Below are 16,339 nucleotides of genomic sequence, written 5' to 3' on the forward strand. Positions count from 1 at the left end.
GGTCATCGCTCTTTCCAGGCTGTTGCAGCCTGACTTTGGAATGATCTTCCTTTATCCTTATGTAGTATTGACAATCTGGACTGCTGAAGACCTTTTTTCTTAAAGCTGCATTTACCAAAATCTTTTGTTTTGAATGTGTAATCATCTTTAATTTGTTTCATGATATTTTACTTTGTTTTTCCAATTTTAATTTATTTCTGTTTTAAGATGATGTGCTTTGTTTTGATCTATGTGAAGCACTTTGTGATTCTCTGCCTGTGAGAAGTGTTATATAAATAAAATTTATTTACGTGAGCGCAAAGTGAATTTCGTTGTACACCTGTGCAGTGGCAATAAAACTATCTTGAATCTTGAATATACCAGCTAACTGGATGAGACATGAACAGATGGATGTTTTACCATTAGGCATAGGTTGGCGGCTGCCTGGGGCCTCTAGCCCTGACTGCTGGCACCCCTCTATTAATGCCACAATGGACTATTCCTTTAAGACACAGATGCACAAACAGGAAGTGATTGGTAGTCATTTCACTCCATCCAGTTAAATGGCCTGTATTTTATATAGCACCTTCTAGAGTCCTGGAACCCCCCAAGGCACTTTACAACACAATCAGTCATTCACTCATTCACACACTGGTGGGGATGAGCTACAATGTAGCCACAGCTGCCCTGGGGCGCACCGACAGAGGCGAGGCTGCCGAGCACTGGCGCCACCAGTCCCTCCGACCATCATCAGCAGGCAACGTGGGTTAAGTGTCTTGCCCAAGGACACAACGACAGTGACAGACTGAGCGGGGCTCGAACCTGCAACCTTCCGATTACGGGGCGAGCACTTAACTCCTGTGCCACCATCACCCCCAGTTGGTGGCAGTAATGCACCAAATTGTTGTCTGCCAAGTGCCATTAAACCACAAATAAGAAGAGAAAGCAGAAACAGAAGAAGAGAGGCGGGAGTGTTCGTAACAAACTCGAAGCGGTAGTCCAAAGATTAAGCATGAAATGGAGTTATCCTAGTGGCTCCAATAAGAGAAAGAAGCAGCTTGCCAGGTGAGAGACATAGTCCCTCCACCGTGTCCTGGGTCTACTTTTAGGTCTCCTCCCGGCTGGACATGCCTGGAAAACCTCACCAGGGAGGCATCCAGGAGGCATCCTGACCAGATGCCCGAGCCACCTCAACTGGCTCCTCTCGATGTGGAGGAGCAACGGGTCTACTCCGAGCCCCTCCCGAATGACGGAGCTTCTCACCCTATCTCTAAGGGAGTGCCCAGCCACTCTTCGGAGAAAACTCAGTTCGGCAGCTTGTATCCGTGATCTCGTTCTTTCGGTCACTACCCAAAGCTCATGACTATAGGTGAGGGTAGGAACGTAGATCGACCGGTAAATTGAGAGCTTCGCCTTCTGACTCAGCTCTCTCTTCACCACGACAGACCGGTACAACGCCCGCATCACTGCAGCTGCAGCACCAATCTGCCTATCGATCTCACACTCCAGTTTTCCTTCACTCGTGAACAAGACCCCGAGATACTTAAACTCCTCCACTGGTGGTGCCCCGATCAATTAATATAAGGTTATAAACAACTAAACAACCTAAATCTATGCCACATTTGAAATATAGATATAAATCTATGTTTATCGCTACACACATTTATCTAGATAGAAAGAGCAATAACAGCACACCAGGACAAACCCTCAGCTTAATTTCATTCCTAAAAATATTTTCAACTCGGATATTATTCACACTCATCAACAATCACCTGAACTGACAGTGACGCAGGGCCTCTAATTAACTCCTTCAGGGAGCAGAAGTGGAATTATTATGCTTCATCCAATCACTTAGTAGATGCTGGTTTCGGGGTCAAGAGAGCAAGACGGTTCAAGTTATGCACAATCATAAACCTACTCGCAGCTGTCACGACATCAGATGTCTGGCTGAGTCAAAATGGTCTCACTAACCACAATATTTGCACCGCTGAGTATAAAAACATTAGTAGACTCCTGTGTGAAGGCCTTTTTGAACTGTGAGGGCAAACACATGTGTATGAAGGTGAAAACAATTCCCAGCAAGCCTGCAAATGTGTGTGTGTGTGTGTGTGTGTGTGTTAGAGAGAGAGAGAGAGAGAGAGAGAGAGAGAGAGAGAGAATGTGTGAGTGAGTGAGTGAGTGAGTGAGTGAGTGAGTGAGTGAGTGAGTGAGTGAGTGAGTGAGTGAGTGAGTGACTAACTACTGGGGCTGGAGGACTGAAGGCTAACCTTGAAGGGACTTTGGGCTAGCATAGATGGCTTGCCTTAAGGTGAAGGGGTTTCTGTACCTACCAAGGGGGAAACTCCACCTGTCAAAAGCGAAGCCAACATAGAAGTGACAACATTTTCTGTTTCCCCTCATCCGTTAGAGGAGGGCCCCAGGAAGGAGCAAATCCTCATTGACTCCCATGTTAGAAAAGCCAACTTCACAGCAGACATGAACATCTTTGTTACGTTTGTACTGTGTTGTTATCCAGTTTCATTTTCTTTGGTTCTTCATTATACACAGAGCTATAAGTGTGTTGTTACCTTTGCTGACATATTTCGACGTTCACTGCCGCCGTCGTCAGAGCAACCGCCGGATGTTGATGGCGTCGCTTTCTTTTATCTGCGGGCAGCAGAGGTCGATATTGCCCTCTGCTGCCCGCGCCTTCTCAGCTCGTCATCATGTCCAATGAGTGGTCAAGGGTGTAAACTCCTTAGTCCCTGTTCATGGTCCTGGGTCCACGTCTCCTTATCTCTATTGCTTCTTTGATCCATCTTTTGAATTTCGGTTGCTCTGTGTTTATGATCTGTGAGTTCTCCCAGTCCATTATATGATTTTCTTTTGTACGGTGGTCTGTTATGGCAGATTTCTTTATTGGGCTTTCTGCTTCTTGTTTTGCTGCTCTTGTGTGTCTTCGACTTTTTTTTTCCTTCTCACACTCCTTTCTATGTTCTATTTTTGGTGTGTTGAGTTGGCATCCTGTTTCTCCTATGTATGTTTTATTGCAGAGTTTGCATGGTTTCATTTACGACTCCACAATTTTGTGATGTTTTCATTAACTCTTTCAATCTCTACACTATTTATTTGTATTTTTGTATTTATATTTAATGTGCTATTAAATACTATTTCTGAATATTATAATTTAAGTTTTTCTTCAAATTTAATAATAATTTGTTTCTATCTAGCCATGCCTTTATTTTTTTATTTCCGTATTCATCCTTTTGAATAGTAATTGCAAATAATCTCCAAAACCAAATATATTTGTGTCATCAGCAAAAAGAACAAGTTTTAACACTGAAAACTTGGCAGATATCATTAATGCAAAAAAAAAAAAGTTTTGGGCCTAAAACTGACCCCTGTGGGACCCCACAAGTAATGTCAAAACATGAGGAGAAACAATTATTGATCTTCACAAACTCTTGCCAGTTATTTATGTAAATTGTCACCCAGATCAATACGACCCCCCCATGCCATAATTTTCCAGTTTTTTAAACAATATTTGAAGATTTATTGTATCAAATGCCTTTTTAAAATCTGTAAATACCCCTGCAACATATTGTTTTTTTGTCTATTACATTTCTTACGTCTTTGATTGATCCTAATAAAGCCAGTGATGTTGGTCTGCTAGATCTGAATCTGTACTGACTGTATTTTATGTTTGTCAACAATTTTTTAAAACATGTATAATATCTGATTTTCAAGCTTATTAAAAACCCATTTGGTGCCTTTTATCCATCCATCCATCCATCTTCGTCCGTTTATCCGCAGGGGCAGCAGCCTAAGCATTGAGGCACAGACTTCCTTCTCCCCAGCCACTTGGGCCAGATCCTCTGGGAGAATCACAAGGTGTTCTTTCTAGTTCAGCTCTCTCTTCACCACGGCATACCGGTACAACGCCCGCATCACTGTAGGCGCAGCACTAATCCGCCTATTGATCTTGTGCTCCATCTTTCCCTCACTCGTGAACAAGACCCCGAGATACTTAAACTCCTCCACTTGAGGCAGGACCTCATGCCTGACCCGGAGAAGGCATTCTACCCTTTTCTGACTCAAGACTTCTATATAATATTCGGTTAAACGAACAGACTTCTTTTGCTTTACCTCAGTTCACAAAAGAAGTTGGGAAACTGGCATTAGTTTTAAAGCCCCACTGGACTGGAATAACTTCCCAGTTGATATACGATCAATCACATAATGTTAAGTTATGAGTAAAATTGGAATTATTCGTGGGTTAGCAAACAAGAGCATTGTGTGTATGGTTGAATGTATGTGAGTTACATGAAGTTATTTTTGGTTTGATTAGTTTTTGTTCATTTTGTTTATATTTATGTATTTTTCATTTTTGTCTCAATTATCTCAACTACCTGGCGGTCCTATGATGTGATAGTATAAATTTTATAAATCATATGTTGTTCTGTTTTGTGTTGTACATGAAAGAGGTCCCACCCGAAAGTTAGATGTTGAATTCCAAAGGGCTCTATCCTCCTGAAATACAAGTAAATAAACAAATAGATAGTCTAAAGTATTTACACACACACACACACACACACACACACACACACACACACACACACACACACACACACACACACACACACACACACACACACACAAGTAAGCACTGTTGCGTTACATGTTATGTGGGCAAAAAGACAGACACACATTCCTGCGGTGACTGTCAAAGGAAAGGGAATTCCCAAATCCTGAAAAATAACATGCTCTCCTGATGAAAATCCACAGAAATGCTTTAATACGTGTCGCGGGACTCTTTGCACAAGACTTACGGAGAGGCTGGATGCAAGCATGAGGCATAATTCATCTGAATGTTTTACAGCCTGTCACAGCCGAGTATGAAAGCTGAAACAGGATCTCGTATGAAGCTGTAGGCATAAACCTGATGAGGCTCCTGAACATAAACCGCCAGCCTCTCTTTGATTCGTGTCTGGGTTTGTTGTGAGACAGACATTTTCAGAAGTTTACATCACGTTGCACTAATAACTACAGGTTAAAACACACCCAGTTGCTCTTGTTCTTTAATTCTTCCTGTAATCTCCTGTAATCGTTTATATTTATCCTCTCATAGTTGAGTCTCTGCAGCAAAGCTGAACCTCTGTCTCACCACCAGAAAAATGTCTCTCAAGTGTTTTAGCTAACTTTTCTCTTCCGCAGCCTCGCTCTGACAGAAGTTGCGACTGTTTGGTTTTTACTGCCACTGAAAATGCTGCCAAATGGAATTCATCACGTTGGATTGAAAGGAGAGCAAATGCCCTGAGCGGGCGAGGTCACTCAAACCGCCGGGAGGAGGAGTGCCTACCTTTACAGGCTGTCAAACTTTGATTCCTTGAATGTGCCAGCCGGTGCTATCCTGTCAGTGCACTCACAGGTATGTGCAGAGAGGGTTGACTTGCACATCAGGGAGTGCAGGAGAAAAGTCTTTCTAAAGATTAAAAGCAACATTTAAGAAGATGGGTCCATATATAAATAAACACATCAGAAATCATTACTGAATTAATACGGTGTCAAAGCAAACCATTCCAACGGTTGTTCATCTTTCTGAATGATGTCCAAAATAAACCACCTGGCCCAAAAAAAGGTCACACTTTAATATTCCACTGAATTATCTTTAGCTTTGATTACTGCTCACATTCACTGTGACATCTCAGAAAGCTGCCAACAAATTCTCTATTGATTTAAAGAACTGTACCTGTGTCTTCTACTCTGTTCACTATTGTATAAGACATTCACTGAGCACGTCATTTGTTGGGGCCTTGTCCTTGATGTTTCATCCTGGACAGTGGCTCTCACACTCACTAGTCCTCGGCCTCCTTCCTTACGGCTAGAGTCTCAGGGTGCTGGACTTCGGATGGAACCCTCCAAGCATGTTGAAAAGCTTCCGTGTCTTAACATCTGATCTGTATTTCTTCCTTTGACCAGCTTATTATTCCTGCAGGAAGGTGTAGCTGTTCATTGCTCGGATCTTGTTCTTGCCATTGAGCTGACTTTTTAGGACTTGCCTTACTTGTTGTGGGTATTTGGCTGTGACTCCTTTCCTTGTGGCCTCATTGAGGTTGCCATTTGCTTGTGGGATACAAGCAAGGTACTTGTATCTGTCCTCAATGTCTGCTATTGTTCCTTCTGGGAGTGACACCCCTTCTGGGTGGACTATCTTCCTTTTATTTGTCACTATCCGACCACACTTATCAAGTTGGAATGACATTCCAATATCAGTGCTGTAAGACCTGGTTGTGTGGATCGGTGAGTCGATGTCTCGCTCACTCTTGGCGTACAGATTTATATCATCCATGTGGAGAAGGTGGCTGATTGTGGTTCCATTCTTGAGTCTCCTTGGTATATGCCACATCTGATGGAGACTTGTGCAGTTGGCTTACAATTGGCCTCAAGGCCCCACTGAGTTTTCAACAAAGGCTCTCAGAGTCATGTTGATGTGGTACAGCTCCAAGCATTCAATGACCAGTTAGCCATAGGATTTCCTGAAGGCTTGGGCGGTATTCAAATTTTAATACCATCTAGCTTCTGCCACACTGTGCCAAGGTGGACAGTATTACCGGCTTGTATGTATGTATGTGTGTGTATATATATATATATGTAGCATAGATAATCTCCATACTAGGATTTAACACTGTTTGCTATCAGCTTTGTTAGATCCCGAGAAAAGATCAGACACATTAGCATGCAAACTTATATCATGCATAAATATCCAGGATATTTATACAATCGATAGAAGTTCATACACCAACAGGCTTGGTCTATATTTAATCCAAAGATTTTTTTTAAATTTAAGATATTTAAATTAATAGCAAAAGTTTATTTATTAAACAGAAGACTTAATGGAATTTTTGCTTATTCAATAAACAAATATACACCTTTCTGTGTTTGATTTCAAAGAAGAGTCAGGTTTAAAAAGTTAAGAATTTATTACTAACAATTTTAAAGATGACAATTTGAAATGACAATTTAGAAATGACAGTTTATAAATGACAATTTGCAACAGCTTTGATATTAAAGCTTGGTATTAAAAGCAACCCTGTCTGAATGGAAACTAAAATGAAATGCGATGTTGGATGCGTGGATGGATCTCAGAAGATTTTTTTCAGAGAGAGAAATGCCTTCTGGGGGGAAAACGTTGTTTTGCAGCTAACTGAATTGTTTCTTAGAGATATAACAGCATACAGACGCCATATGTCGGAAGTGTCTACCTCACCCAGTTCAGGAGACCCTCTGTTGGATGCGAGATGTCAGGTGGAGATGATGTCCTCCGGGCACGAGGTTGGTAGAAGGACCAACTCAACTCGGTCCTGAGATGTCTCCGGGTCACAACGACTGATGAAACTAGTTGCGTCTCAAAATCAATAACTCTGAAGGAGTTTAGGTCAGGTGGTTACAGGTGGCGTTTATTTGGAGCGATTCTATCGGCGTGACAGAACAGCAGGTGGAGGCTTCGGGCGGCCTACCCTCGTCCTCTGGTACTCTCGTCGCCATGAGTTTTTGGTTTTAACAAAACCTCAGAACACGCCCTCTCAGTGTCAGAAAGCTTGTTGTTATGGAGCAAAGACATGTGAGGTGGTTAACTTTACCCTGGATTCAGTTCCCTCTGCATGATGTGTACATGTGCAAATGACCTTCTTCACACTGTTAAACATTACTCATCATCATAAATAATAATTATTATTAACCCAAAGAATAATTAGTCATTTCAGTAATTGAATACATTTATACTGAACCATGATGATTATTTCTGATGATTATAATAAACCTTGTAATAAATAGTAAAAAGAGTTTATTAAAAGTGATTGTCTTAAATCTTGAAGTGTCCTTCATCTTGCGGAGGAACAGCAGACAGATAAAAGATGGTTTTTAGCAGACTGTATGGCTCCTGTGATGGATAATCTGTGGGACAGAAGTTCAGCCAGGAAAGCATGACCTAGCTGGGGAAGTGTGACCTTTGGGACACAAAATGAGGCCATTCATGTCGCTACATATATATCATCATCATCATCCTCACCTTTATTTATAAAAGCACCTTACAGACATATATCATGTCACCAAGATGCTGCACAAGACTAAACTAAAAAGGTAAAAACAAAGAATATATAGGAACCCAATAAAAAAATTAAAAACAGCAAAATACAAAACATCAGTTAACACACATATTTAAAAGCCAGATTATAATAATGGGTCTTCAGCGTCTTCTTAAAAACCTCTACTGATGTGGAGAGTCGCACAGATAATGGAAGATCATTCCACAATTTTGGGCATGCTACCGAAAAAGGCCCGTCTCCTCTTGTTTTGAGCCTAGTTGTGGGGACTAGAAGCATGTGGTGACTCTCTGAGCGGAGCGAACGACTAGGTATATATGGCTGTAGCAAGTCAGATAAATATTCTGGTGCCATCCCATTCAATGCCTTGAAAACCAATAAAATAATTTTAAAACGCACTCTAAAAACGACCGGTAACCAGTGCAGATCTGCCAGGATGGGTGTCACATGATCATATTTCCTTTTCCCTTCTAGGAATCTTGCCGCAGCGTTTTGCACAAGCTGCAGACGAGCTATTGTACTCTATCTCACCCCATTTAAGACAGAGTTACAGTAGTCTAAACAAGAGGTGATAAACGCATGCACAACAGTCTCGACGTCCTTTCTAGTTAAAAATGACTTCACGTTGGCCAGACGTTGCAAGTGGTAAAAAGAGGACGATACAACCGCACCCACATGTGCATCAAAGGTGAAAGCGTTATCTAATGTCACTCCTAAGTTGACCACCGAAGAACATAGGTAGGCATTCATATCCCTACAATCTAGTTTTGATCGCTCTAAATCACGATGTAACCCAAACAGCACTGCCTCAGTTTTGCTTTCATTCAGACATAAAAAATTGTCTGTCAACCATGACTTATCTTCAGTTAGACGGTGCATTAAGGTAATAATGGGACAGTCGCCTCTATAATCCAAGGGTAAGTAAAGTTGGCAATCGTCAGCATACATATGAAATCGAATTCCATACTTCCTCATGATGTCCCCCAGTGGCAATATGTAAATCAAAAACAATAGCGTTCCTAATATTGAACCCTGTGGGACCCCCCACTGCAGGTGTGTGAATCCAGAACTAAACCCACCCATCCTTACACTTACAGTCCTATCCTTCAAATAAGATCTGAACCAGTCTAAGGCCAGACCAGAGATTCCGACATTATACTCCAAACGATGGAGCAACACTTCGTGGTCCACAGTGTCAAACGCAGCTGTAAGGTCCAACAAAACAAGTAGCACAGGATTTCCCCTATCAGTTTCCAACATAATGTCATTTAATACCTTTATCAGTGCCGTTTCCGTACTATGAAAAGCTTTAAAGCCAGACTGAAAAGTTTCCTTAATGTTAGACTCTTCTAGAAAATCCATTAACTGAGTATAGACACATTTTTCCAGAATTTTACTCAGAAAAGAGAGCTTTGCAATCGGCCGGTAGTTGCAAGGCTGCATACCATCTAACCCCGATCTCTTCAACAGTGGGGTAATAACCGCCTTTTATGTATGTATGTATGTATGTGTATATATATATATATATATATATATATATATATTTATATATATATATATATATATATATATATATATATATATATATTAGGGCCAGGATTTTAACGTGTTAATTACGATTAATTAATTAGAAAAAAATAACGCGTTAAAAAAATCAACGCATTTAAACGCAGCTTGCATTTCAAGCACGGCGGAACCTTTGTCATTGCACGATTTCCTCGTAGACTGAATATCACTGACGCACACAACAATGCACAGTGCTAATGGCTACTAAAACGGAATAAAAACAGTAAGAAGATCGAATTCCCTTCTGTGTATCGATAAATGTAGGTAATTTACCAACCCTTTTGCCTATTATAAATGACTCTCAAGATGGGAAAATACATTGGGACAGTTTAACTGAGCAGAATTTCCATAAGTATGGTAGCCGGTCGGATGTCCTTCTAGGTAATCTTAAACTCCCTAAGGGTACAATAACATGTGGGGACATGAACTGTAGAAATGTGCAGCATGGTGGAGAGCTGTGCCTCCTCTATGAGGAAATTGTAGACTCTCTGGTTACCTCGAATAGGCCACTTCGTAAAAATAGTCAGCAAAAAGCTAAGCCTGGTTGGACTGATCATGTAGAAGAGCTCTATGCAGAAGCCAGAAGGGCATATAGACAGTGGGCTGACTGAGGGAAACCAAAAAGGGGCCCAGTCTTTGAATATAAAAAATACACTAGTGCAAAGGTAAAACGTGCTCTGCGTTACATAAAAAGGAATGACGATATGCTTAGAAATTCTTCATTAGCAAACAAACTACAAAACCACAGTCCTATAGAATTTTGGAGAGAAATTAGAAGGATTAATACTTGTAGGACAGCCCTACCATCAAATGTTGATGGGAATTTTGGTTCTGAGGAAATTAGTCAATTAAGGCATAAGCGTTATTATGATTTGTTTAATTGTGTCAGGAGTAATCCCCCTGAAATTGATAAGGTAGACAACAACAAGGATGTATCTATTACAGTGCAAGAAGTCCATGACATTGTGATGAAGGTGAAGGATAATAAGTCACGGGGACATGATAAGATATCAGCAGATCATTTAAAGTTTGCGAGCAGGAAACTTTACTTGCTGTTGGCCATTTGTTTTACAGTGTTTTTAATTCACGGTGTTTTACCACAGTCTATGCTGTCAGTTGTCTTGGTACCTATTATAAAGAATAAAACAGGCAGAATAAACAGTAAAGATAACTACCGACCCATTGCTTTGGCCAGTACGCTGTCTAAGGCCCTGGAAGGGCCAATTTTGACGAGACTAGAGGAGTTTGTTTTTACATCAGATCATCAATTTGGATTTAAATTGAATTTAGGTACAGACGTGTAGTTTTGCCATAAAGGAAATTCTGGATCTGTACAGCAGGCACAACACGACCATATTTACATGTTCCATTGATGCTTCTAAAGCATTGGATATTGTTAATCACGAAAAGTTGTTATTAAAACTGCTCGACAGGAATGTACCTAAATATCTGGTGATATCATGGTTGTCAAATGGGTGAATTCAGTGTCCCTTCCTTTTACTGTTTGTAATGGTGTACGACAAGGCAGTCTTCTGTCTCCTTGTCTTTTTAATGTGTACATGGATGACCTGTCCAGGCTGCTGAGTGAATGCAGGACTGGCTGCCAGGTTGGGAATGTTGTTTTGAATCATTTGATATATGCAGATGATCTGGTAATCTTTTGTCCATGCAGTGCTGCTCTATTGTTAAGGATTTGCTCACAATATGGTCATGACTTTGACATGAAATTCAATGCAATGAAAAGTACCATCATGATTGTGAGGACTAAAGAGGATGGTAAACTAATTTTCCCAGAGTTCCACCTGACAATATTATTCAGATCCGGCATGAAGTTAAATATCTGGGGCACTACATCTCTACTGACCTGTTGGATGATAGAGACATTTATAGACAGTGCTGTTTGCAGTATGCACAAGCTAATATGCTCATTCGGAAATTTTCTAGGTCTCCTATTTCTGTCAAGCTGACACTTTTCAAAGCATTTTGTACGCCCATGTACACTGCATACCTGTGGAGGAACTACAGGAGAAGAAGTCTGTACAAACTTCAGGTGGCGTACAATGACGGGTTGAGGCTGCTGCTGAAGGTACCTCGCTGGAGCAGTGCCAGCCAGTTATTCATGTACGCTGGTATTCCCACTTGTACTGCTACCCTTCGCGATCTAATGTACAGATGTATGTGTCGGCTGATGGTCTCTGGAAATGGTATAATCTCTATCTTGCCCACAACGACACGAAGCATGACTCGTTTCTACTCTAACCTTTGGAATCACTGGCGTTGTTGCCTGTATGTCTGACTGATCTTGTCGGTTTGTATTGCTATTGGTTGTAATTTTATTGTATTAACTTGCTTTATTGTTCTTAATGTGTTTTTATTTTCTTGCAATTTTTTAAACAGTTTTTTTAATGCTCTAATCTTTATTCTTTACGAATGTATCAATTTTTACTGTTCATTGTGTTATTCTTCCTATTATGGACCTTAAAGGCCCGGAATAAAGTATATATTCTTTTTTGAAATTAACTTGTCTGTGAAAAGTACCGCCAACTCAGCACCAGTCTCAAATGCTAATCTCGCTTTGTCACCGAGACCTCTAAGTAGTCAAATGTCTAGGGCGATTGCATGAGGCTCTATAGGACGTGGGACAAACCTAGCAGAAAATGTGACTGAGGCCTAGTCCACACGTAGCCGGGTTTTTTTTTAAACGAATATCCGCCCCTCCAAAAACTTGCATCCACACCACCTCGTTTAAAAAAAAAACTGTCCACACGTACCCGGATAAATACGTTGTTAAGGACATGCCAGACCTGTAGGCGGCAGTACTTCCCCCGTTCTTAACCTCGTCCTTCGTCTGTGGTCTTCCGCAAGGAGCAGTAATTCCGCTTGCAAAAACAAACAAGCAAAAAGCACTTGGACAATTGATAAAGCGAGCGCAGCTCTGAGGGCATCCATGCTGTCGGCTAGTGTAAACACAGGTCGCACACGTGATGTCAGCAGTTTTTGTCGCAGAAAGTGACGTTGCGGACCTTAAAACTCCGGTTTTGTCCGTCCACACGCAGACACCCAAAACGGAGAAAACGCAGATCTTCACTTTGGCCGGAGTTTTTAAAAAGATCCGTTTTCGTGTGAAAAAACTCCGTTTTCGTGTGGACGACAGGCCAAAACGTAGAAAAATATCTACGTTTTGGCAGATCCCCGGCTACGTGTGGACAGGGCCTTATTGTATACATTATATTACAGTGCAGGAATTTTTATGGATTCTTTAATGGATTTCTAAAAATGTATACATATTTCCTGAAAGGAGAAAACTCTGCTCTGATTACTGGTTTAAAGGGATATTTGGTCATTTTGAAGTCAGTTATTTAATATTTCTTCCTGTTTGTAAAGACTTAACGCTTAAGGAGCAGCTTTAAGTCCCTGGGAGTTCACTTAGCTAGGAGATCTAACACCATCCAGCTGGTTAAAGGGACTGATTAGATCCTGTTGCAGCTTCTACAGCTGAGTTAGTGAGAGCATCTTGACTCGCTGCATCCTTTCAGCCAGTCTAAGGCTAACCCAATTACACTGCTGTGGACAACAAATACCGACAGAGTGGTAAAGACCACTGAAAAGTCAGCAGCACTCCATTGCCTTCTTTGCAGATCATTTACAACCACTGCATCTACAGAAGAGCTGCCTCCATCCTAAAGATCTCCACTCACCTGCAGCACGGACAGATCTACTTACCTAATTCTACTACACTTCAATGTTGTACTGAAAACACGGGTCTCCTTAACCTAAATACATTTAAAACTCCGAAAACCAAACTATTCAGTTAGCATTATCATCCACCTTCAGATGAGCTGACAAGCAATATGATTCATTCAATCAGTAGGAATTCATGGGTTTTCTCTCCAAATATTCAGAAACAATTTCTGAGGCAGAGGTTTCTTGGCGCAACTTGGAATCGTTCAGCAAGACATCTGAGAGGGTGGAGGATGGAGCTCCAGCTCCAATCACAACACACCAGCGTTGACATGCAGTAACATATTTTACTGAGCTTACTCCAACACACACACACACACACACACACAAACGCACACACACTGAGAGAAGGACTGATTTTGAACTAGTTACTCATCTAAAGTACTCGACTCCCTTCCTTCCTTCTCTCAGGGGTTCTCTCTTTGTAACCTTTCTGAGGCCACAATCAACCCCCCACACATCTGTTCCCTCTCTTCCTCAGGAACACACACACACACACACACACACACACACACACACACACATACACCGCGTACCTTGGTGCTCCAGAGTTTGACGGTCCAGTCAAACGAGGATGTGATGAAGAGATGAGAGAAGTCTACGGTGCCGACCGCACCGTGGCAGCTGATGCCAGTAACTGGCCCCTGGTGGCCCTCGAACATCTCACAGATGCCTGCTTTACTGGAGAACAACACAAGTTTGACTCTGGAACTTTAAAGGAACTTTTTAAGTGATGTTTTTTAGTTTTCTATCAAAACACAACAAAAAGCCACCAACCTGCCATGTCTGGACGCCGTGTACACGGTGCCCTCCTCACTCCCCACCACGTAGTTGTTCACGTCGCCAGTGGGGAAGGCCATGCCTGTCACTGCCACGGGTTTGGATTTATTATACACCAGCTCCATGGTTTCCTACACACACACACACACACACACACACACACACACACACACAAAATGAATGCATTGATTTATTTCTAATTTTGCCCTGTCTCAAACAGGATTCAGTATATGAACAAATATAATCGAAGCTTTCTTTGTTGTTTCTATATTTGTCAATTTTTATCTGTACAGCGTCCTTGAGAGTCCTGAAAGGCGCTTCAAATTAAATGCATTATTATTATTATTATTATTATTATAAACTCGTAACGGGAGACTGTCAATAATGCAGGACAGTGTCTCAATTTGCGAGGCGTTTGAAAATAAATGAACATGCGAGACATCTGGTCACCCTATCCCTGCCCCACGCTGCAAGTTTTAAGTTGTTTTAACCGTAATGGAAATTTGATATTAAAATGTCATTAACGTGCTTACAACTGAAGGAAATGGCACCAAACACCAACAACCTTCAGCAGGTAAAGGCTAATAAGGTGCACTGTGTCTTTGTGTCAAATATGTGAATTTACCCAAATAAAATCACCACATGGTCATCAGAGTGATTTGGATCCTGTTGTTTAAAATCGAGTGACTCCAACTGTCTCTGAGCATATTTAACACACTTGACATGGACCCCTTCTCCATCAGAATGCCTTTGTCCTTAGCTGAGCTGCTAATGTTGACAACCATTCAACTCCCTGAGGGGCTTTTACATTATATCACATATGAACTGACAGTAACAGTTGCCATGGTAACAACTTCACCCTGGATCAAGATCGAGTCTAAATATGCCATAGCTTAAAACAACAGTTAATTCATAACAATTACACCTTTGTTAAAACGTAGAAAACAGAAATGTCACAGCGTCGCACCAGTTATTACTCCTGATATGAAGTGTTGGCTGATCCTGAGCTCCATATTAAGGCTCCCTGCAGCCAGATCATCCACAAGCTTCATGCAGACCAGCTGCAGCCTGCTGCAGTTCATTCAAAACAAGTCAAGCTTTAGTCAAGTCAGATCTGCTGGTTGAATTCAGTCAAGTAATCCAAGCCACTTCTGTTAGCATTCCTGTTTTTCCTGATGACTAGAACTTATTAGCTCCATTCTGTGTGCTGGCTGAGTCCTTGGGTCCAATGCCCCAGAACCTGACAAGACTATTATATTTCAGAAGTCATCAATTTAAACTCCACATCCCAACACATTTTGGACCGCTGCCCTGGAATGTGAAGAATGTGGATTTCATTGTAATGGAATTGTCATCCTAATGATATTATTGCTATTACATGTTTTTCTGATTTCAAAAGAGCTCCAGCGGTCCTGAAGGGTACTTCTCGTGACAGGTTGTATGACACAGGTACCGTTTGGTGTACCTGAGGCTGAGAGAGCATGTCCAGACTCCACGAGCACATCCTGCCATCTGTAGATACAGTGATCAGGTTGTTGGCATTCTGGGTACCAACCACGTTCACGGAGTACACTGGGTGCTACACAGACACACACACACACACACGCACGCACGCATGCACACACACGGGGAAAGAAACAGAAGAACACAAGCATAATGAAGACCTTCTGAACAATGGTAAAAATAAACCACAAGTGCATCAAAAATGGCGTTTAAGTATCTCTGGGTTTTGTTCATCAAATAGGGAAAGATTGAGATCGCTAGGCAGATCGGTGCTGCTTCTGCAGCGATGCAAGTGGTTGGACCAGTCTGTTGTGGTTAAGAGATCTATGGGATAGTGTGAAAAGCTCAGCCATCCAGGAGGGGCTCGGAGTAGACCCGCTGCTCCTCCACATCGAGAGGAGCTAGTTGAGGTGGCTCAGGCATCTGATCAGGATGCTTCCTGGACGCTTCCTTGGTGAGGTTTTCCGGTCATGTCCAACTGGGAGGAGACCTAAAGGGAGATCCAGGACATGTTGGAGAGACGATGTTTCTCAGGTGGCCAGGGAACACTTCAGGATTCCCGGAGGAGCTGGCCCAAGTAGCTGGGGAGGGGTCTAGGCCTCTCTGCTTAGACTGCTGCCCCCGTAAATCGACTCAGAGTAAGCGGAGAAAAATAAACGGATGGATGTTTGGATGAATGGATAAACGGA

General features: G+C 41.8%; 1 protein-coding gene across 7 annotated transcripts in view; it reads right to left on the bottom strand.

Moving 5' to 3' along the window:
* Window positions 1-16,339, bottom strand: part of LOC107383294 (cytoplasmic dynein 1 intermediate chain 1) — a 109,268-nt gene that overhangs the window by 18,773 nt on the left and 74,156 nt on the right. For all 7 annotated transcript variants that reach the window (XM_070541463.1, XM_054745063.2, XM_054745057.2 and 4 more), the window contains 3 exons: window positions 15,613-15,726; window positions 14,145-14,278; window positions 13,904-14,048 (listed from right to left, as the gene is read on the bottom strand). In XM_070541463.1, coding sequence (XP_070397564.1) covers window positions 13,904-14,048; window positions 14,145-14,278; window positions 15,613-15,726 — 393 coding nt within the window. The remainder of the gene's footprint in view (window positions 1-13,903; window positions 14,049-14,144; window positions 14,279-15,612; window positions 15,727-16,339) is intronic.

This window comes from Nothobranchius furzeri, chromosome 11 (assembly GCF_043380555.1).
Source record: "Nothobranchius furzeri strain GRZ-AD chromosome 11, NfurGRZ-RIMD1, whole genome shotgun sequence".
In the NCBI taxonomy this organism is placed as follows: domain Eukaryota; kingdom Metazoa; phylum Chordata; class Actinopteri; order Cyprinodontiformes; family Nothobranchiidae; genus Nothobranchius; species Nothobranchius furzeri.